This window comes from Mesocricetus auratus, unplaced genomic scaffold (assembly GCF_017639785.1).
Source record: "Mesocricetus auratus isolate SY011 unplaced genomic scaffold, BCM_Maur_2.0 Super-Scaffold_15014, whole genome shotgun sequence".
In the NCBI taxonomy this organism is placed as follows: domain Eukaryota; kingdom Metazoa; phylum Chordata; class Mammalia; order Rodentia; family Cricetidae; genus Mesocricetus; species Mesocricetus auratus.
In genome coordinates this window covers 19,821,390-19,845,426 of record NW_024429186.1, presented here as the reverse complement: position 1 = coordinate 19,845,426, position 24,037 = coordinate 19,821,390, and the positions used below count along the sequence as shown (strand labels likewise).

General features: G+C 41.7%; 1 protein-coding gene across 1 annotated transcript in view; it reads left to right on the top strand.

Annotated features, from left to right (window-relative positions):
* Positions 1-24,037, top strand: part of Ttc8 (tetratricopeptide repeat domain 8) — a 70,313-nt gene that overhangs the window by 21,728 nt on the left and 24,548 nt on the right. Inside the window, exons 2-6 of the mRNA XM_005068414.4 lie at positions 9,117-9,237; positions 10,070-10,133; positions 10,220-10,379; positions 10,572-10,661; positions 15,224-15,268. Coding sequence (XP_005068471.1) covers positions 9,117-9,237; positions 10,070-10,133; positions 10,220-10,379; positions 10,572-10,661; positions 15,224-15,268 — 480 coding nt within the window. The remainder of the gene's footprint in view (positions 1-9,116; positions 9,238-10,069; positions 10,134-10,219; positions 10,380-10,571; positions 10,662-15,223; positions 15,269-24,037) is intronic.

Here is a 24,037-nt window from a genome sequence, read left to right as displayed (position 1 = left end):
CCTGTGTTGGCTTTACGGACGCTGTAACGATACGCGACACACAGTTACTGAAAGGGAAGCTAAGTATTTAATTTAGAAAATTACTCACACGATACCAAACCCCGAGAAGCCCAGCAGATCTCAGCTAGCGACTGGACCGGAAGCCGAACTCCAGGAAAAGAGAGCGAGACTTCCTGTGCGCTGTCTTTTATGCCTTCCCCCGTAACGCCCCTAGCCATGCCCAAAAGTGGGCTTGGCTAGTGACGTAGTTCCGCCTACGTACGTATACGTCTTTACGTCCAGCCGTATACGTCTTTAGTCCTGCCTAAAGTGGGTGTGGTTAGCGGTGTGGTAAACCGCCCTTTTATTACCTCATCTGTATGCGCCTCTAGTAAGTCACATGTTTAATGGCGACATAGACTTCCTCCTACAATTCCCCTTTTAGTCTAAAAAAGGACAACTAACTTGTGTCCATGAACAAAATGTATCAAACATCTATTCTATCTAAACCTAAACTTATCTTAAAGAAACACCCAAATATGAACACCTCCTTCCAATCCCAACTCTAAAATAATTGAAAACTAACACTAACAGGTGTAAACTTATAATATCAATAGTAGGGAGAGGGGGCGTGGAATTCTCAAAACTACTTCCTGCTGAGATGGGACGATGATAATCTCATGGGGACCTGTGAAAAGAAAATGTTAGTATAACAAAATCTGAGTAGATCAGACAGTCTCAGTATGGCAGGAGCTGCTTGATTGAAGTTCCTGACTGAGGTTCTAGTGTTGATTGAAGCTCTTATCTTGAAGCTCTGGTCAGATTGCAGAAGATGTGCTATTTCTGTTCCTTGGTCTGGAGTTGTGTCGAGTGATGTAGTTTCAAGCCAGTTTCAGGATAGTGCTTGTCAGGTGGAGTCAATGATGTGGGGCAATTCAGATGCCTCCAGTCGAATCAGGTGAAGTCAAGGAAGTGGATCCTCATTCTCTTTCGGAAGCAGTTGAAGATTGCTGTCAGGAAATCCCTTGTTCTCTGGAAAACTCGAACATTACTGTTAACAAAGAAATATTTTAACTTTCATATGTAAGCATACAGAAGAGGTGACAATAGGGAAGATGGAAAACCTGGAGGAAATTAGACTGTTCAGAAAAAGAAATCCATAGATAACAGTCCCTCATTTTATTTCTTCTGTCTTATATCAATGGCTCTTTGATATAATACAGAAATTCTGAATTGTATTTAAATAACATGCTTGGGTTTAGAGTAGGAGAGCCAATCCAACTCCAAAGCCAGTTTCAGTTAAATGAATGGGAACTGAGGTATGTGAAGAAATAAAGATAAAGGTGTACTATGAAAAAGCAATATAGAGAGATTTAGACTTTGATACCACACAGTGTGTGTTTGATGGTCCTCAGGGTAGCTATTCATTCTTCTACAGGAATCCATGTGTCCAGTATTCTTTGCTGAGTTTACCTGTGAGGACAAAAACAAAGCACTTCTCTTTCCTTTTAGGAGGTCACTTTACCCATTGTGGACTATGAATTTGTAGATGGGCTGTTATCTTCCTCCTCCTGAGATGTTTTCTGTTCTGATCGAATTTTAATTAATTTTGATGGAACCCAAACCTTTTCTTCTCCTGTGGAAACAAACGCATAACCCCTTCCCCAACGTAACACATGTCCTGGTTTCCAGACTGAGGTCATAACATCCTTAAAATACACCGGTTGGTTCAGTTCAGAAGTCTTCTCTGTAGTCCAGTGTCTTTCTGCTGCAGTTTGTCCTTTTTCATCAGCATTAAGAAAATTCAACGTTAGTAAAGCATTGTGTAACCTGTGTCTAGGTGTCTTTGTTTTCCCTGGCTGTTTATGAAGCATCTCTTTTAAGGTTCGGTTAGACCTTTCAATTATTGCTTGTCCTGTGGGATTGTAAGGTATACCAGTTACATGTTTTATATTATAATATTTGAAGAATTGTTCCAATTTACTGGAGACATATGCTGGACCATTGTCAGTTTTTATTGTTTTAGGTATACCCATAACAGCCATCACCTCTAAGAGGTGTGTAATAACAGAATCAGCTTTTTCAGAGCTGAGGGCAGTAGCCCATTGGAAGCCTGAGAATGTGTCTATAGTATGGTGTACATATTTCAAACTGCCAAATTCTGGGAAGTGAAATACATCCATTTGCAAAAGTTCATTTCTGTGAACACCTTTAGGATTACAACCTGCTGGTAATGGAGTTTGATTGTACAATGAGCAACTGGGACAATTTCTTACTATTTCTTTGGCTTGTTGCCAGGTGATAGAAAAATCCTTCTTTAAACCTTTGCTGTTAACATGGTGTTTCTTATGAAATTCTGAAGCTTCCAACACATTACCTACTAATAAACGATCAATTTCATCATTGCCTTGTGCCAGAGGACCTGGCAGACCTGTATGGGATCTGATGTGTGTTATATATATAGGATGAGTCCTGTTTCTGATGATTTCCTGCAATTGTAAAAACAATGAGGTTAATTCTGTATTATCAGGAACAAATTCTGCAGTCTCAATGTGCAGGACAACTCTTTCTGCATACTGAGAATCCGTGACTATATTGAGAGGCTCTGTAAAGTCTTTAAGTACCATGAGAATGGCATATAACTCTGCCTTTTGTACGGAGTTGTAAGGGCTTTGAACTACTTTACTTATATTTCCTGATTTATACCCTGCCTTACCTGATTTGTTTGCATCCGTGTAGAAGGTAAGAACTCCAGAAATAGGTGTTTGCCTCACGATACGTGGAAGAATCCAAATTGTTTTCTTTATGAATTTGATTCTCTCTGTTTTGGGATAGTTATTACTAATACTTCCCAAAAAGTCACTGCAAGCTATTTGCCAATACTCATTATCCTTCCATAAGGAGGAAATTTCCTCATTCGTTAATGGTACAATAATTTCAGCTGGGTCTTTCCCAGTCAGTTGACGAAGCCTTAATTTACCTTTTAATATCAAATCAGATATCTTTTCTATATATGTTTTCAATTTTTTATTTTGTTTATGTGGCAGAAATACCCATTCTAGAATGATGTCGTCCCTCTGCATTAATATTCCTGAGGGGTATTCTCTAGATGGTAAAATAACCAGAATACAGTCCAGATTTGGATCCACACGGTCCACATGTGCTTCTAATATTCTCTTTTCTACCCATTCTAATTCTTTTTCAGCCTCAGCTGATAGTACTCGTGGGCTGTTTAGGTCTTTATCTCCTTTTAAAGCCATTTTCAGGTGTTTTAAATCATGCCCTTCTACACCAATAATCGTCTGTAATTGAGAGATTTCTCCTAATAGTTTTTGAAGATCATTAAGAGTCCGGTAACGATCTCTTCTGATCTGTACTTTCTGTGGTCTAATTTTCTGAGCATCTATTTTATAACCTAAATAGTTAATAGAATCTCCTCTTTGTATTTTTTCTGGGGCAATTTGTAATCCCCAGCGAGGCAAAATTTCCTTTACTGCCTCAAACATCTTTTCCAAAGTATCCTTATTTGAATCAGACAATAATATGTCATCCATATAATGATATATTAACGAATGTGGAAATTTTTTACGAATTATTTCTAGAGGTTTATTCACAAAATATTGACACAAAGTTGGACTGTTTAACATACCTTGAGGTAGTACCTTCCACTGGAATCTCTGTACCGGACGGGAATTATTATAGGTAGGTACTGTGAAGGCAAACTTTTCTCTGTCGTTTTCTTGTAACGGTATGGTGAAGAAACAATCTTTTAAGTCTATAACTATAATTGGCCAATCCTTAGGAATTAGAGAAGGTAACGGCATCCCAGGTTGTAGAGACCCCATAGGCTGAATTACCTTGTTGATGGCTCTAAGATCAGTAACCATTCTCCACTTACCAGACTTCTTCTTGACAACAAAAACAGGCGAATTCCATGCACTAGTTGATTCCTCAATATGTCCAGCATCTAGCTGTTCCTGAACTAACTTCTCCAAAGCCTCTAACTTCTCAGATGTCATAGGCCATTGACCCACCCAGACGGGTTCATCTGTCAGCCATTTTAATGGTAGAGCTTTTGGTTGCTCTGTAGGTTTGGCACTAGCATCTTGCTTCTGTACAGCCTGTACATTTGGCATCTGTTTTCTGTACTGTCTCACTATATTCTTACTACCACTAAGAGCTTGTCTATAACTCATAGCTGATACAGGAGGAATTTTAATCTGCGTATTCCATTGCTGGAGTAGATCACGACCCCAGAGGTTTATAGCAATATCTGCAACATATGGCTTTAACCTTCCTCTCTGTCCTTCTGGCCCAATAAAGTCAATCCATCTAACGCTCTGTTTAACTTCAGATAGGGTTCCGATCCCTAAGAATTGAACATTAACCTCTTTTAAAGCCCAGTTTTGTGGCCAGGACTGCTGATTAAGGATAGTGACGTCACTTCCGGTGTCCAGTAATCCGTAAATCACCCTATTATTTACCTTAACCGGAAGTTTGGGTCTATGATATTGTATAGAAGTTTGCCAAAATATATGTTTTGTATCTCCTCCTGATGTAATTGATTCATCCTCTGGAGCTAATGTATTATCCAGTGCCGTATTATTTACAATGGGCAGTGGATCTTCTAATTGTCCTGGGAGAGGCTGTCCTCCACTGTCACTGGGAATGACCGGATAATCTTCCTCTTCGGGGCTCCATGGAGCCCCGGAAGCCCGTTTCCCTGCTGTAAAGATCTACCTTGTCTGTCTATTGTGGAAAAGCATTCATCAGTCCAATGGCGCCCCTTCCCACACCTCCTGCATAGACCAGGAGGCTTAGGCCTTCTGATTGATGCATTCCTGGTAAAAGCATTATTTCTAGGAATGCGTTGTCTACAGTTCCTACTAAGATGTCCTATTCTACCACAGTTAAAGCATGTTGGATCTTTACGCCTATTTAAATTCTTTGAGATTGCCTTCCCTACCCATGCCTCTATATCATCACAGGTAGGGTATTTGGCATCCTGGTGCCTCCTCAAGCCTGTAGAAATAGCTTCACCTACCCAAGCTCCTGTATCCTGACTTTTACATTCCAGGTTCGCTGTATGCAGAACCCATTCCTCCAATGGCGCTGATCTTATTTTTAATGGCCAAATTACCTGCCTGCATTGAGGATTCGCGTTCTCATACGCCAAAGATTCTATAAGAAGATGCCTGGATTCTGGATTCGCTACCTGTACCTCTACTGCTCTGGATAATCTCTCTAAAAATTCAGTGAACCTTTCCCTTGGGCCCTGTAATACCTTGGTGTAGGGTTGCATTATCTCTCCTGTTTCACAAACCTTATCCAAGGCATTTAAAGCAGCTGTACGGCACAAAGACAACATGTGCTCGTCATATGCAGATTGAACCTGCGTGTCAGCGTAAGGACCCTCCCCAAGAATCTTGTCTTGGGGTACTTCCTGACCGTTCTGTAATTCCTGAATTTCTATTGCTTTTGCTTCTTGCCTCCACAAAGCTCTCCATTGAATTTGGCAAGAATTTTCGAGTACTGCAGAGGCTAATTGGGCCCAGTCTTTTGGGGTTACTTTATTTACAGTAGCCCATGAGGTTAGGAGCTCTCTGACAAAGGGAGAATGAAGACCATACATGACAATGGCCTCCTTAATATTTTTTAGATCCTTCATCTGTATAGGCTCCCAGTGATAAGCAATGGGACCATTTGATTGTTTTTTCGTTGCTGGTTTTTCTGATACAGATACTGGAAAAACCATAGGGGAACGCATAGCAACCTTAGGGAAATCATTCCGGCATTTGAGAAGCTTTGGGAAACTCCTGTCCTGACCTGTTGCCTGTATTTCTGATTCTGAAGTATCAGATTGAGCGTCTTCTAAATCCTGCAGTCTATTCATCATTGTTTCTCTGAGCTCTTGAAGTTCTTGGGACAAATGATTTTCTAAGGATGTCATGGAATCTTTCATTTTTTTACATTCATCATTTACATGTGATTCCAAATTTCTAATATTCTCATCCTTAGCAAGTACCTCAATAGCATGTAAACTGCCTTCAACAAATGATATTCTATCAGTTAGTTTACCATTGCTCTCAGACATGGAACAATTCTTTTCTGCTAGCATTTCAATTTTATGTTCCAGTCTTTGTAATTTGCTAGTGAAATCATCAAACATGGAACCGTGTTTGTCGTTAAATGTTTCCACATTATGTTCCAATTTTTCAATTCTATCTATGGAACACATTTTTCCTGAAAATAATTCAATTTTGTGTTCCGTCTCTTTAAACCTGTTCGTCAGACCTACATTATCATTTTTAATATCCTGAATATTTTCTACCAACCCTTTCTTACTCTCCTGCAATGAATTTTGCATTTCCTGAATCCTTTGTATTAAGATTTCAAAACTATCCTGTGATGACTGCATGACCTGTATAAGTTTATTCCTATTTTTGAACCATTTCATTAACAAAATTATATTGATTATGAAGCTAATAATCACCACCATGGGTAGGAAGCACCTTTCAGGTAGGTCCTCAACCCTTTCTAAAATCCCATCCATACAAAAAACAAGAAAATTCTTAACATCCTGCATCATAGTGTTAGCTATTGACATTGTATAAATCAGTTACGTTTGTTATCAGTGGAGTAATTCAGGCCGAAATCAACAGGCTGCCAGTGAGAGAGCACGTGGCCGGAGTCAGCTGGCCGCCAGTAAAACAGCACGTGGCCGTGAGAGAAACCTTGGAATACCTAACCTTACCGGCAGGTAGAAGGTGCTGGTTCCTGGCGGCAGGAATCGTGCCTTGCCGAGCGAAGTGGTGAGGAACTTAGCGAAAGGAGAGTCCACGTGCGCCTGGTCGGGCCGAGAGAAGCCGTTTTTTCTGGGTCCCGATTCCAATCCCACTTCTGACACCAAACTGTTGGCTTTACGGACGCTGTAACGATACGCGACACACAGTTACTGAAAGGGAAGCTAAGTATTTAATTTAGAAAATTACTCACACGATACCAAACCCCGAGAAGCCCAGCAGATCTCAGCTAGCGACTGGACCGGAAGCCGAACTCCAGGAAAAGAGAGCGAGACTTCCTGTGCGCTGTCTTTTATGCCTTCCCCCCGTAACGCCCCTAGCCATGCCCAAAAGTGGGCTTGGCTAGTGACGTAGTTCCGCCTACGTACGTATACGTCTTTACGTCCAGCCGTATACGTCTTTAGTCCTGCCTAAAGTGGGTGTGGTTAGCGGTGTGGTAAACCGCCCTTTTATTACCTCATCTGTATGCGCCTCTAGTAAGTCACATGTTTAATGGCGACATAGACTTCCTCCTACACCCCTGAATGTGGGTATCAGTGAGGAGGCCTAGACAATCTATGGGGCCTTGGGTAGTAGATCAGTATTTATCCCTGGCACACAAATGGACTTTGGGTGCCCATCCCACAATGAGGGATGCTCTCTCAGCCTGGACTCTTGTGGGAGAGCCTAGGCCCTGCCCTGAATAAAATGACAGGCCCATAGAGATTCCCCCTTGGAAGGCTTCACCCTCCCTAGGGAATGGAGTGGGCATTGGTTGGGAGGTTGGGGGGGGTTGGTAGGGGAATGGGAGAGCAGGGGAGGGAGCTGGAATTGACATGTGAAGCAAGCTTGTTTCTAATTTAAATAAAATATTAAAACACTTGGATTTTAAAATTTTGATTTAATGAGTATGATGGTACATGTCTATAATTCCAGCACTCAGGCTAAATCTGAGGGTCTAGAGTTCAAGGACATCCTGGCTACATCATGAGACCCTGTCAGAGAAAGATGTTAGGGGTTGATTGAGTGAGGAGGGTAGATTGGTTGAGAAGGATTTAAGTTAGACTGCCAATTATGGCCCATAAATTTCATTGACTCCTCATTATCAGCATAAAAAGAATCCCTAAACCTCACCATGACACATGTGCTCTCTGGCTGGTCTCTTAGTCTAGACAGATTCACCAACAATTACAACTACTGGGAATTTCCAATCACACTGTGAGCCAGTTTCGAGACAATATTACAGGTTGGCCTTGAACTTGCAATGTAGTCAAGGAGGAACTTCTAAATGCTCAGATTTCAGGCATATACCACCGTCCTGGCTTTTCTTTCATCCAACCATTTTCTAAAAAACCTATTTTTTTTCTATCACACACTTGTTACCTATCACACAGTAATCTGTGCTTTGCTGTTTAATCCATTAGATGCTAGTGTGCTCAGGAATTGTTAAGATCCATGTTGTGATCTTGTTTCCCACTCAGAGCTAGCCCGATGATATATATCTAAGAGGTCTTTAATAAAAAGACTAAGTGGATAAAGTTCTGTACATGTGCGGACTTTGCAGACACCCTGCAGCTCTCGTCTTTTCCCTCTTAAGCTCCTTCAGCTTCATTCAGCCTGCTTCACAACCAGACTGCTGGTACACTGAGCCCCAGTCCCTCAGACATCTGTTACTATCCCTGTACAGTCATGTCTATGCCAATGCTTCCAGACTCATGTTCCTCTCAGATTGTGCAAGGGACACTGAGCATCATCGTTCTTGGTTTTATTCTGGAAAAAATGCAGAAAGGTCAAGTTTTTCAGTAAAGCAATTTCATGTTTGACAGGAGAGTTAAGTATGTACACCTTCATGATGCCCTTCTCAGGCTCCCGCAAAGCTGACGATTCGTTTAGCTTAGCTTCTTTAATTACTTTTCCATTCTCCCTCCTTGCCAGGTGGTTCTCCTGACTAGATCACAAAGTAGTGATTTGGAATCCAGAGAAATTTATCTTAGCTCAAGTCAACCAACATTTCCTGAACACCCAATTATGTATAAAAAAAATCCTAAAGGTCTAGAAGACTCAGGAGTGCACAAGATTGAAATGCTTCTTCTGGGAAACAGGAGCTAACACATACCCAGATGATCATAGTATTTGTCAAATATGGTATGCGTGGAAGATGTTCAGAAGCGTAAAGGGAAGACTGTAAGGAAGGCGAGAGGATGCCTGGGAGTTGGAAATGGGAAAGACATCCTGGAAGTCATGGCCCGGAAGCAGAGCACAGAGTGCACTAACAACACACTCCTAGCTTGGGTAAGCCATGTAAGATTTCTAATGTTATTTTACCAAATGCTTTTTTTCCCCCATGCTTTTTAGGCAGCTTGGATTTTGAAAGCACGAGCACTGACTGAAATGGTGTACATAGATGAAATCGATGTAGATCAGGAAGGGATTGCGGAAATGATTCTGGATGAAAATGCTATTGCCCAAGTTCCACGTGAGTACTTGTTCAGTTAAATTAAAGGAAGGATACGGTATGTAAGAGGAATGTGTGTGTATATTTTTCTGTATATTGTAAAAACACATATATAATGGGAGTGCCTTAGGGTCGTGATATAACTGATATCGGAGGATGATTCTAATATATGGTGGTTTGCTGGTAATCTTTTAGTTGTTAAGATCTTCTTTTCCTCATGACTTGCTAAAATTGGTGAATTTTGGACACAGTCTTTTATTTGTAGACATTTGTATAAAAAATAATTAACTTTTGAGTCTAGAACCATTGATTTAGACTTTAAAGCATGCTAGTTTTGAATCGGAATGCAAGCTCTGCTAACCGTGTGACATGCTAACAATTCCTTGAGCCCCTGGTAACTGGCTTAGTACTAACCCTGTCCTATAGACTCCTTGTGAAGACTGAGTGATAACATGAATCACATGATAGGGGCTCAGGTGTAGCGGGTAGTAACGAGTCTTCTTCAGCTGCGTTATTCACACGTCTCTATGGAAAAACATGTTTTTGCCACATGGGGCTTGTCCTTGTGGTTGAACACCTTGCTCATATGATTCTTCTTAACCCTCAGAGTATAAATTGTCTGATGCTCTGAATAAAGTTGGCTATTTGTGAGACTTAGGCTGCCTCACTTTTAGGCCCCACTCTTCCAGGTTGATGCCACCAACTAGAGCAGTAAACACCACTGAAGATGAACCCCAAAGCATTTACTGCTCTAAAGTCTTCTTCCCAGGCCAGGACAAGTCTGAAAATGAAGTTGCTAAGGGTTTCTAAAAATTCTTAAGTAATATATGTTGATCACCATCCCATCTTATAGGTCCTGGCACATCTCTGAAGCTCCCTGGAACTACCCAGACAGGAGGACCAAGTCAAGCTGTCAGGTCTGTGTTTTAGTTTCTTCCCTCTGTCTCCAAATCCTGATGAGCTATATCCTGGCTTAGTCTTGTTTGTGTTATAATCTCCACAGGCCAATCACTCAAGCTGGAAGACCTATTACAGGTTTCCTTAGGCCGAGCACACAGAGTGGAAGGCCGGGTACAATGGAACAGGCCATCAAAACACCCAGAACTGCCTACACAGCACGACCTGTCACTAGCTCCTCTGGAAGATTCGTCAGACTAGGGACGGTAGGTTCTGTCAACTTTCCCAGAACTTTGTATTACCCAAGTAACTTTAGGCTCCACTAGTATTAAACAGAAATTCTGAAGGTATTTCTTGTCGCTTTATTACTTCTATGAGTTACTATAATCTTTATGCAGATGAAACTATGTTTCAAGAAAAAGTTTTCAATTTCTTCTTCTCTTTCTTTCCTCTCACAGGCTTCCATGCTTACAAGTCCTGATGGACCATTTATAAATTTATCTAGACTGAATTTAACGAAATATTCCCAGAAACCTAAGTTGGCAAAGGTATGTGCTTCTAAAGACCCTAAGTTATGAAGTAATGACAGAAGTGTGATGACATGGTTTTATAGGAAATGGAGAATTTAGTTCATGTAACATGCAAAAATTCCTTGTCTTGAATTAAGCACAATCTATCAGAAATAAGTACATATATAATTATTATAGGAAAATACTTTTTGTTTGTCTGGTTTTTGTTGGCAAGGTTTCTCTGTGAAACACTCCTGACTATCCTGGAACTCACTCTGTAGACCAGGCTGGCCTTGGACTCACAGAGATCCACCTGCCTCTGCCTCCCAAGTGCTGGGATTAAAGTTGTATACCACCACTGCCTGGCTGGAAAACCATTTCCCCTGGGTAATGACAATAATTTATGACAAAGAAAGCAGAGAGGCAGCACAATCTTTGCAAAATGAAGCTTGAGGTTGTCTGGATGTAGATGTGTTTGTTCTACAGCTTGGACTATTCTCAGATAAATAATTTTCAACTCTTGCATGATCAAAAGGATGGAGAATATATGTATGCTTAGTTAGTGATTAACAGTGTTACTCAAGCCAGTTAGCAGTCAGCTAGCTACCTAAATAATTCTCATCTCATCTATCAGAGTATTCCCTTAAATAAAAAGAGAATTAGCTGGGCGGTAGTGGTGCACGCCTTTAATCCCAGCACTCGGGAGGCAGAGGCAGGCGGATCTCTGTGAGTTCGAGGCCAGGCTGGACTGACAGCCTCCAAAACAATACAGAGAAACCCTGTCTCATAAAAACCAAAAAGAGAGAGAGAGAGAGAGAGAGAGAGAGAGAGAGAGAGAGAGAGAGAGAGAGAGAGAGAGAATTAGAGGCAGAGAGAGCACGTGGATAAGGGAACAAAAGTGGGGAAAGTGGAAAGAATGAAAAGGAAACTAGAAAAATAAAAGCACAGAAAGGAAGATGGTATAGAACTTTTCCATTGTGAAAAGCTAGGGAGTGGGGGGTCATGGGAGATACTGCTCAGCTGATAAATTGCTTGCCTCACAAGCATGAGGGCCTGAGTTTGTTCCCAGAGGCCACACTAAACTGCTGGGTGTGGGCCGATCAGATGGCTCAGTGGGAACAGATTCATGCCACCAAGACTGATGACCTGGATTCAAACCCCAGGACCCACCTGGTAGAAGAAGAGAATTGGCTTCCTTAGGTTGTCCTCTGATTTCTTCATGTGTGCTGTGACATGCATGTGTATTTATGCATGCATGTATTAGCACACACATATAAGTAAACAAATAATATTTTTAAAAGCTATATATTTTGGTGTGATGGTTAGTTTTAATTATCAGCTTGGCATAATCTAGGATCTCCTAGGAAGAGTCTTAATGAGCAATTATTTAGATCAGGCTGACTGGTGGCTGCATCTGTAAGGGATTATTTGGTTTTTTAATTGATGTAGGAAGACCCAACCAGCCCATTGAGGGCAGCACTATTCCCTAGGCATAGGATCCTTAACAGTATAACAGAGGAGGGAGCTTGCTAAGAGCAAGCAAGGATCCATGTGCTTATTTTTTCTCTACTCTTGACTGTAGATCCAGTGTTTTTAGTTCTTGCCCAAACTGTGCTTCACTAATGCACTTAACCTGAAACTATAAATCAAATAATTCTTTTCTTCCCTAACTTTCCTTTTGCCAGGGTGTACTATCATATCCACAGAAGTGAAGGTAGAGTAGGTATGTTACTGGCCAGCCATCCTAGCGTAATCAATCAAGGTGCCCCAGGCCAGTGAGAAACTCTGTCTTAAGAAACAAGGTGGGGCAGGAGAGATGGCTCAGTGGTTAAGATTACTTGGTGCACAGTCAGGAGGACCAGAGTTCAGATTCCAGCACCCACACAATAAGCTAGGTGCCCCACTCACACATGTAACCCAGTTCTGAGGTGAGTGGAGACAGGAGCATTTATAGGGCTATATGGCTTTCATCTTAGTCAAGAAAAACATAAGCTCCAAGTTCAGGGAGAGGAGATCCTGAATAGGCAAAGTGATAGAGTGGAACACCAGATTGGTTGCCTCTGGCCTCTGTGTGTGCAAACAGGTGTTCTCCCACTCTCACCCCCCGCCACCATGCACGCACGCACGCACACACAAACAAATCTTTGAACAAAAACAAGGTGGGTATGCTTGAGTAAGAACAACAGTTCAGGATGCCTACAGCCCCTAAAAGCAAAATGAAATAAGACCCCAAATTCCTTGGGGGAATACCTTGGAACAAATTGCACAGGAACACTTAACTTTCTGGAAACATGCTTATCTCTAACCCAGCAAACTTAGCAGAAATCCATGAACTTCCTTGTATGAGTGCTGAGTTCGTTTCTAATTGCTATCATTCTGGGGTAAATAAGAGTAGAATGCCATTTGGTGGACTGTATCAGACCAGAAAAATGCTACTGACTCCTTCACGTCTCTAACAGTACTCTAGTGATTGGCCTTTAGTAGACTGCAAAGCTTTAGTTGTTCCCCTTTTCTTCCTGAGAGTAGAGTAATGAGTAGGCATTCCTGTGGAATACCTGGCTCCCTTCCTTGAGACGGCTGACTGGCCAGTTTTCAATGAAAGAGTGTAGCCAATGGAGACATTTCCCACAGTGGAGTAAGAAGGACATCTGTATGTCCAGGACAGGTGAGATTCTTGTGTTCCTTTAGTGTGCTATAGGAATGTCACCAAGTTTTTCTCTTTGATCCCCACCTTGCCTTGTCTCATCAGGACTTTTTTTGGGGGGGGGATATATTTTTTGTTTAATTTAAATTAGAAACAAGCTTGTTTTACATGTCAATCCCAGTTCCCTATCCCTCCCCTCCTCCCCTGCCCCCACCAATCCCCTATCTCATCCCCTTTCTGCTCCTCAGGGAGGGTGAGGCCTTCCATGGGGGAATCTTCAAAGTTTGTTTTATCATTTGGAGCAGGGCCTAGGCCCTCCCCCATGTGTCTAGGCTGAGAGAGTATCCCTCTATGTGGAATGGATTCCCAAAATCCATTCTTTTGCTAGGGATAAATACTGATCTACTACCAGAGGTCCCATAGATTGCCAAGGCCTCCTAACTGACACCCACATTCAGGGGGTCTGGTTCTGTCCTATGCTGGTTTCCCAGCTATTGGTCTGGGGTCTATGAGCTCCCACCTTGCTCAGGTCAGCTGTTACTGTGGGTTTCTCCAGCCTGGTCTTGACCCCTTTGCTCATCACTCCTCCCTCTCTGCAACTGGGTTCCAGGAGTTCAGCCCAGTGTTTAGCTGTGGTGTTTGCCTCTGCTTCCTTCAGGACTTCTTTATGCTATAGGATATCTGTGTGATGCTCAGACACCGATACTGCTTGAGTGCTGTGAAAGCCTTTTCATGCCAGCGTTTTAGTTTCCTTTCTTTCTTTCTTTCTTTCTTTCTTTCTTTCTTTCTTTCTTTCTTTCTTTCTTTCTTTCTTTCTTTTGTAATAAGAAGGGAAGGATTGCTATAGATTGGGATTTGGTTGTTGTTTGCTTTTGATGGTCCTTTTTAAGCCAGGGTCTTGTACGTAACCCAGGGTGGTCCAGAACTCTGTTCTGCAGGCTTTAGCCTCCTGAGTGCTTAGTTTGCAGGTTTGACACTTCTCCTTTCTTTCTTTTGTCGCTGTGCTGGGATCATATCTTGGGCTCTATTCAGTCTTCCCCTCCCTTCCTCCTTCCCTTACTCCCTCTCTGCCTCTGCCTCAGCTTCCAGTCCCTTTCCCATTCTTCCTTCCCTCAGTTCCTCCCAACTCTGTTCCTTTCTTCAGATATTGGGGGCTGTAGCCAGAATATCACTGGCCTAGATTCTTTTTTCATTTCTGTTGCTTATGTGTCACTGGGTGTTAACAACCGTGACATCTCCCAGGGTCACTAACAAGTGTTAAAGAATGACATTCCAGACTTAGGGTAGTGGAACTAAAAGTTAATCCACGAATGCTTGCTTGTCCAGATGAGCACGGTAAATATTTAAACCATACCTTTCAGCCCTGGCTGGGGACTAGAGCTATCTGGAGGCTTCACAAACTGCAGTGGGGGACGGCTGCCACTGTCTAAACCTTCTGGTGTCTGATTTAACTGGCCTTGTCTGGGTCCTCTTGTGTGATCCCAGGGTGCATTCGGGCTGGCTTTAAAAATTAAGCAGAAAATTCTGCTTAACATTTATATTCCATGTTGTTTCAAAAGGAATACCCTATTTCCCATGTGTCAAAATTAAATAATAATCTCTATAATATAAAGAGAGTATACAAATTGGGTGAAACATTCATGATAATTGTCTTTAGAAAAGTAAAACAAACTTATTTTGTCTTGTTTAATAAAATAATGTATATAATGTAAAGGAAAAAGGTTCAGTTCTTTGAACTTTCCAGTTTATTGTCTGTAAAGACAAAATTTATTGTGAGTTGCAGAATTTTATAATGGGTTACTATGACAAATGACAGTCACATTTATTATTTACCAGTTCCTAGCACTTTAGAGTATCCTGTACTCTGAGTCAACTAAGTTCTGAGTTTTCATATAACAGTAACAAAGTGCTTTATTAAAATAAAACTGAGTATGTTTTGACATTTTGTCTTTTCCAGGCTTTATTTGAATATATTTTTCACCATGAAAATGATGTTAAGATGGTAAGTGATGAATTCCTGTTATTTTCTTTCCTTGTAATTTTTCAGGCTTTGTAGCTTTAGATTTTGAAATGTTCTATTTCTTTCCTTTAAAAAAATGGAATCATTAAAAATTGGAAAAACTGAAAGTTTCGGTTTCAGTGGGACATTGTATGAATATAGAAATGATAGGAATTATGAGTGGTTCATAGATTATGTAGCTGTTGTTAAAGGGCAAGATAAGTAAGAATACCATATGCCTGTTATAATGTATTCTTTATGCTAATAGTACTACTGGTTCGTTGTTTTTTTTTAGACCACAGAGTATTAGGAGTTTGCTAACATGCATTTCTGCCTTCTTCTGCCCCTCTCACCCATGAAGATTTCAAACACACAAAAGTAGAAATAATAACACAAAGAGCCCATGTTACCGTATAGCTTCAGCTATAGTCAGTTTTCACAGTAACTGCTCACTAATGCATCTGATTTTCCAAATCTGTTTCAATTTATATAAGCCAGTATGTAGATGAGGAGAAAACTCATGAAGTTGCTTAAGTCAAATGAAGTCAATTCTGTAATATTGGGTAACAGTTTCCCCATTTTCTTATCAGTCCATGAAAAACACTATGTTCACATGTTGAGTGTCCAGGAAAATACTTCCCTCGGTTGTGTTTTCTATGTGTCAGCCACAACTCTGTGTACAGGGCAAGCTAATGAAAGTAGGATACAGCACCTGCTTCTGTAAGCTGTTTATTCTGAGACAATAAAATTGACGAAAACTGCCACTGGGTTTGAGTTGTACATTTTCGGTCAGAGCACTCAAGAGGCCGAGTCAGGAGAACTGTAAGTTAAGACTAGTCTGAGCTGTAGAGTAAGTCCGCATGTGTTAAAAAGACAGACTGAAGGTAGCCAAGGGAAGACATAGATGGTGATTGATGCTGGCAAACATCCACCAAGTGAGCAGGGTTCATGGGTACCAGGAAAAAGAAATATAAGAAATGGAAAACCCTGACAGAGACTGGAATGAGAGCTGTGTAAGACTTACCTTCAGAAGCAAGGGCCCCAAAGAGACAGTTTAAAGAAACCACTGAACTTGATGGTAGGTTTGGTGTTGGGGGCAAGGGAAGGGGACACCAGTCAGAGATGCCAGCTGAGTGTGTTGTGAGGGTGCTAGCTTTACTAACAGACATGGGATTGACTCATCAGTTTATAAAGAAGCTGCATAATTGACTCAGAGTTTTGTGTTTAAAATGACGAAGGTTCTCTGCATGGCGATACAATTGCATGCTGAGGAGTAGGGTACAAGTATCCGTCTAAGAGTCTAGATTGGATATAGAGAACGTGGGACTCACCTGTGATGAAGAAGGCAAGTGTGTGGTCACAAAGGGAACAGAGGAGTCTAAGATTAACCCACCAAGAAACTCGTGCATTTCTGTAAACAGAACCCTGTGGTTTCACTTACTCTACCGCTCATAGAGGCTATTAATGCGGTGACATGTAGAGCACTGTCTAAATCCCCTCCATTTCACAGATGAGCAGATCTCTAATTATTAAATTGTCACAAGTCTGGTTTTGGAAGGGTTTCTTTTTTGTTTTCTGAAACAGGATCTCACTATGTAGCCCAGGCTGACCTCAGACACTCACCCCTGCCTCTGCCTGCCAAGTGCTAGGATTCCAGGTATGTGCCTCCACATCTGCCTTTATTCTCTTGGGTTTTTGAAGAATAATTCATTTACTGAAGAAATACTTGTTTTTTCATCCAGTGTCATTCTGAGTGACACAGCATGCAAGTCACATTTTAGTCCTGACCTGAGATCAAGGACAGAGGGAGGCAGGCTGACCCAAGCCTTTGCTCTTTATATTTAAATCTGCAAATTATATTCTCATTGACCTGGAAACAGAAATGCAAAAAGGGCCCCTCTTTCTTAATTACCTGTGTAATTTAATAGCAGTGATGTGTGGGTTTGTGCTACACTTCTAAAATCAGAATCCCCAGGGGAGGCTGGTGCTCCTGCTGCAATTAAGAACTCCATAGGCAATGTGAGCGTTCAGTGGTGATTGGGAACTACTGCTGTAGAGTATATTCTGGAATTATAGAAGAACTAGAAAACATTTATTCAAACGTAGGAAATAGAGTTGAGGACTCTTGGCAGCATTTGAAAGCTTGAATTCCATATAACAACCTCACCAGAGAAGGAGGTTCATTAAAAAAAACAGTGAATTAATAGAAAAAAAACATAACAAAATGACCTTTAAATACACCTGAGGAACAAGAATATGATACAAAATCTTATTGGGAACCAGAGTCTCCATTTACAAATTTTGTAAAATTATGTTCATGAATAATGAAAGACTTAATATATTCAAAACAAGCAGTGCTGAACAAAATGGGGAACTCTTTGCAGTAGATCTCTTTAAATCACTAAATGACAACTGTGGGAGCTTGTTTGGGGACATTCTTTTGGACATTGGGTTGATGAGTTACTAAATTTTAAACTAGGGCTAGGGAGATGGCTCAGAAAATGCTTGCCTTACAAGCACAAGTACCTGAGTGTATTCCTCAGAACTCACATGGTGCCATGCGCTTATAATCTCAGTACTGGAATGGGCACATTCCCGGGGACTTGCTGGCCAATGCTAATAGGTGAGCCAGCCTAGAGTACCTCATCTCAGTAAAAAGGAAGCTGGCTCCGGTGGGATGACATTCACAGTTGACCTTTGCTGCTTTCTGCATGCATGTACACATGCACATTTGTACACACATACAAACACACGGAGTTCAACAATTAAACCACTTCATGGGTTAGTTTGTGAAACAATGCAAGCGTAAGAAATTGACTGGTTCTTATATATAATTTCTATATAGCGATTAGAAGGCAAAAATGTACCTACAGGGTGATTTTAAATATTGCTTGTTACATTTAAAAAAGATTATCTTAATTTTTTAGAATGCTTTTCCTGGCATAGATGCAACATGTATATGTACATTCATGCGTGTGTCATTGTTCGTGTGCTTGCATATACTTGGAGGCTGGTAGCTGATGACAAGTGTCTTCATTGATCACAGTGTACCATATATATTGAGGCAGTCTCACTCAGAACCTTGAGCTTGCCATTCCAGCTAGTCTAGCACACTAAGAGGGTTCCCTGTCTTTGCCCCACACTGTCCTCCCCCATGCCTTGTGATGTGGACTTACAGGCAGCTCACCACAGGCATCCAACTTTGATGTGGGTTCTAGGGATCCAAACTCCTGGTCAATTTACCCACAGAGGCATCTCACCAGGTCTTAGAGAGCTTCTTATGGACAGAGAAATGACCCAATTATAGATAATTTGGGGAAAATAGCAGGAAGCAGGTACAGTACAGATGGATTTTCTTGCTGACAAGAAATGTAAAGTAGAGAACTTGAAAATGTTTAAGGACGGTGTCATAAATTATTACAAGTTATAGATAATGCTGTAAAAGGTGCACTTTAGAAAATACTGTGGTAATAGGAAACAGATAGCCATAAACACATTTTGCTTAATTTATTCTGTGATTTCAGTTCTCAAAAAAAATTGTCAGGAAAAATAGCTGCATTTGTAATGATCATTATAGTATTAGATACAGTAGCAAATATACTTGGAAAACAACATAAATCCTCAGTGCTGGAGGATAAATTTGATAAGTTATGATGAACAGCAGAATGGACTTTTCATGCAGCCAGTAAAATAAAGTTACCAAAATCATAAAAATCACAAATGTTTATGTTATAATATTAAGTCAAAAAGTATCCATTGAGAATGCTAAACAGAATTATAACTAAATACATGTTTACATATACTTTTTCAGATTTTTAAATTTAAATTAGAAAGCTGTTTCACATGTCAATCCCAGTTCTCCCTCCCTCTCCTCTTCTCCTGCTCCCCACTAATCCCCTATCTTACCCCTTTCTGCTCTGCAGGGAGGGTGAGGCTTTCCATGGGGGATCTTCAAAGTCTGTCATATCATTTGGAGCAGGGCCTAGGCCCTCCCCCCTGTGTCTAGGATGAGAGAGTATCCCTCTATGTGGAATGGGCTCCCAAAGTTCATGTACTAGAAATAAACACTGATCCACTGCCAGAGGCCCCATAGACTGCCTAGGCCTCATGTTTACATATATTTAAGACTGCTACTTGGATGTATTTCTTGAGACTAGGTTTAAGATGTCTTCATCCCATGTGCACTTGTTGGATGCCCACAATGCATTAGCCACTTGGATTACAGTATAGAAAGCAGATCGGCCTCACGTTACTGGCGGAGATTAAGCTTCATTTTATCTTCTTTTCTTTTCAAACTTTTCATAAGTTCCTGATTTAATACCAGTCTTTGCTATTATAAATTAAGCACCTCCATAAATTTAAATGCTAATAATTGGGCCCTTGCTTTTTTTTCATGTTCTAGTTCACTCTCGTGTTGATCACTCAAGGAGGTACTGTTGTGCCCAAATTCTGAACCCCCAAATACCAGGAGGCCCATTTCAATGCAAAAGCAAAGAGTCTTTTATTGCTGTTATTTAACGAGCTAACCCATTAGCTACGGATGGCTGGAGAAAAGACCCTGAGAAACCACGAGGCAGGGATATTATAGGGCAGCGTAAGGGGAGTGACTATGGGTACGCAACAGTATCAGGATTGGTGTGCTTCCAGGCTTGGACGACCTGTGTTGATTAGTCAGCTGGTTGATATGGCCCCTAGGCCCTCCCAGGGCGGTTGCTATGCTCTGCATATCACTGTTGTGCACTGTCCATAAAGCACACCCACAGCCGTAAAGCACAGCCCTGCCAGCTAACTTCTGATTGGTTCCTTGCCACGAGGAGGGCATTTGACCTTAGTGACCAGGACAGGAAGGTCAAGGTCAGGCGAACACATGTTAGCCTGTCCTGGCTGCTAAAACGGGAGGGGGCGCTGGTCCCTTCAGTAGCGCTTTTTGTTTTTACTTCGTGAAAAGTACAAACTTTCCCTTTCCTTGCATTGGTCCCTCGATTGGCTGGAGGAGCGCTGAGGACATATGCCTGTATCTGTTTCCCTACTCACACCGGCTTGCACACTCTCACACACATGCTCATTCATAGTGCTCTTTGAGCTAGACTCTTCCATTAAAATGCCATTTTATATTTTATCACAAATGTTATTTCCCAAAAAGGGCTTAGATAATGAGCACAAACTTGGCATTTTTTTAACCTTTTATCTATTTTGCAACTTTATCTGGAAAATGAATAAAAAAGGTTCTATTTTTTAGCATGCTAATGAAATCGGAGCTGCTGTTATATGCATTACTTTTGGATGACCTTCAAATTTTTCAAAAGCAAGTGTTTTGCATCAATACAGGGGACACTATAGGTAAATACCAAGAACTGTGAAGTGGCATTTAAATGTTAAGAAAGCAAAATTGATCTTTGATGTGACAACTATATTTCTGTCTTGGTGCTCCTATTTGAGGGACATTATTGACAAAACTAAAATAACATGTGGGCCGATCATTTTATCTTTCTGCTAGTAGGGAGAATGCTAGAGCTAACTATTAAGAGTCCTATGAAGTAGTCTTTTCAATGTTAAGAATAAATACAACCAGCCAGGTTAGAAGTCAGCAGAAGTCACCTCGCTGCAAGTCTGAGGTCCAGAGTCGATCAACTCCTAAGCCCTACATGGTGGAAGGAAGAACTGAGTCCTGGAAGTTGTCCTCTGACCTCCACAAGAGCACCATAGGATATGCACATACACACATGCAAGTATGTGTGCACACACAGGGTGGTGATTTGAAAGAAAATGGCCCCCAAAGGGAGGTGTGATTTTGTCAAACTACATGTGGCCTTGTTGGAGGAAGTGTGTCACTGTGGGAGTGGGCTTTGAGGTCTCCTATGCTCAAGCTACTCCCAGTGCCACAGTTCACTTCCTGTTGCCTGTGGATCAGGATGTAGAACTCTCAGCTTCTTCTCCAGCACCATGTCTGACTACATGCTTCTCGCCATGATGGCAATGGACTTACTGAGACAGTAAGCCAACCCCAATTAAATGTTTTTCTTTATGAGAGCTGCTGTGATCATAGTTTCCTCACAGCAATAGAAATCCTAACTAAGACACAGTAAAGTTGATCTGAAGGAAACTGTATTTATTTTTTGTTGTCATTTGTATACTTGAGTTTTTAATGACATTTTTTCTCTGTTTTTGACTGATCATCGGCCATAATACATATGGACTAATAACCTGGAATCTTTATTTCCACATGTTCTTTAGTTTCAGTGTCTTGAAGTTGTCATAACTGTAAACAAAGTTTCAAAAGTTTTCAGTGTTGAGACATGCTCACAGACTACACTGTCCAGATTTGCCAAAGATCCTTCTACAGCCGGACTTCAATAAACCCATGGCTTTTAAATGTGACATTTTAGGGTTTTATATTAAGTATATATTATTAGTAATAAATAGTACTTAATAAGCTATTAATTACTCACCATTTTAGTCAGTGTTCTACTACTGTGAAGAGACACCATGGCCACAGGGCTTACTACAGTTTCAGAAATTTAGTCCATTATCATCCTGGTGCCACACAGGCAGGTATAGTGCTGGAGAAGCAGCTGAGAGATCTGGATCTGGATCAGCAGACAGCAGGAAGAGAGACATTGGGTCTGGCTTGGGCCCTTGAAACCCAAATCCTACCCCCCCCTCCCCCTGCCAGTGGCGCATTTCCTTCAACAAGAAGGATATTGCCCTGGCTCCTTACCCTCCTCAAGTGGTGCCACTCCCTGATGCTTAAGCATTCAAATCTGTGAGCCTATAGGAACTTACTCAATCCCACACTCACTTATTTTTATATGTACATAATGCATTCTGATTATTTCCCCTTGCCTCCCCCTCATCCCCATCAGCCCCTTTCCTGGATTCATGACTTTGGAGTTTGTTTTGTTCTCTGTTTATTTTAGCCAAGATCCTCTGTGTAATCACTGGAGTTAGACTTTCCACTTGAGTGTGGTGGGGTCACTACAGGCGATGACTCCTTCTCTCCCTGCACCTATCAGTAGTGAGTAGTTAGAGGCTGGGCCCCTGAGCCCCTCCTCCTCCATGCCAGGCGGTTGATGTCCCTGGTCTTGTGCAGACACAGCATAGCAATCTGTAGCAGCTGTGAGTTTGTGGTTGTGGCTTGCCTAGGGCATGGCATTTTACAGCCCTTTACCCTATCTTACAGCTCTTGCAGTCCTGCCCACCCCTATCCCTTCCACAATGTTCCATGAGCCTTAGAAGTGATGACATAAATGTTTTGTTAAGGGCCAGGCACTTGTACATCCCCCTGTCTCAGCACTCTTTGTAGCCATCCGTTCCTATACTCACTGGAAAAAGAGGCTTCCCTGATTAAGGCCCAAGTGGCGTTTATCTTGGGCAGCTGAAGAGTGTTCAGTCCATAAGGTGCTTGCCTTGCAAGCATGAGGACCTGAGTTAAGGCCTCATAACCAGTGTAGAAAAAGCTAGGTATGGAGGCCCATGCTTATAAGCCCAGGCCAGGGCATCCCTGGGGTGTGCTGGCCAGCTAGTCTAGTCTACTTGGCAAGTTCCAATGAGCTACCCTGTCTTCAGAAAATGAGGTAGACGGTACCTGAGGAGCAACAACCAAGGCTGTCCTCTGGCTAGTCACATATGTACACACACACAAACACACACAGTATATGAATCAGAATTTTAAAGAAATACAGGTCTTATGCCACTACTTAAAATATTTTAAATGCTAGTAGCTCTGAACTATAAATAGGGATGTCTTAATTTGGGTTCCTATTGCTATGACCACAGCAACTCTTACAAAGAAAACATTTAATTGAGGGGGCTCACTTACAATTCAGGTTCAGTCCTTCATGGCAGGGAGCATGGCCGCATGTAGGCAGACATGGTGCTGGAGCTGAGAGTCCTTACATCTTGTCTCAAAGGCAACAGGAAGTCAACTGACTGTCACACCGAGTGAAGTTTGAGAAAAAGACTTCAAAGCCACTTCCCACAGAGACACACTTCCAACAGAAGGTGTGGCCCAGATTAAAGGTGTGTCCTCCAGCCTCCTCCAACAAGACTACACTTCCTCCAACAAAGCCAGGCTTCCTAATAGTGCTACTCCCTATGAGTTTATGGGGGCCAAATACATTCACAACTACCACAAGGAATTTGTTTGTTTCTCAAACTATTTTTGACACCAGTCAGAAGACTCCAGCTAATGATCTGAGCAAGTAATTCTTCAGTGCCTCTTGTGAGCACAGTGACATTCCTTAACAATGGAGATGGACAGAAGGCATATTAGCTACTTTTCTGTTGATGTGACAAAACACCATGCCCAAGGCAGCACGGAGAAGAAAGAGTTTATTTTGGCTTATGGTTCCAGAGGGTGGGAGTCCATAATGGTTGACTGTAGGTAGTAGGCAGGCATGGCAGCTGGAAGAGGATGCTGAGAACTCACATCTTGAACTGCAAGTACAAAGCCGAGAGAACAACTGGAAATGAGTCTCAAAGCTGGCCTCTAGTGACACACTGCCTCCAACAAGGCCACACCTTCTAAGGCTCCTCAAACAGTGCCACCAACTGGGGACCAAGTGTTCAAGCACGCGAGCCTATAGGAACAGTCCCATTCAAAGACCCACAAAGGGTCTCCCCTGGGGGAGTGCAGGGGCCTTCAGAAGTCATCATAAGTATTCTTGTCTAACTCAGTGCAAGTCTTCATGTGAATAAGAAGTGCTAAGATAACTCTCCTACCATTTTTATTGGCTCAGCAGTTTTATCTGGACTACCGGGAACATCCGGTTC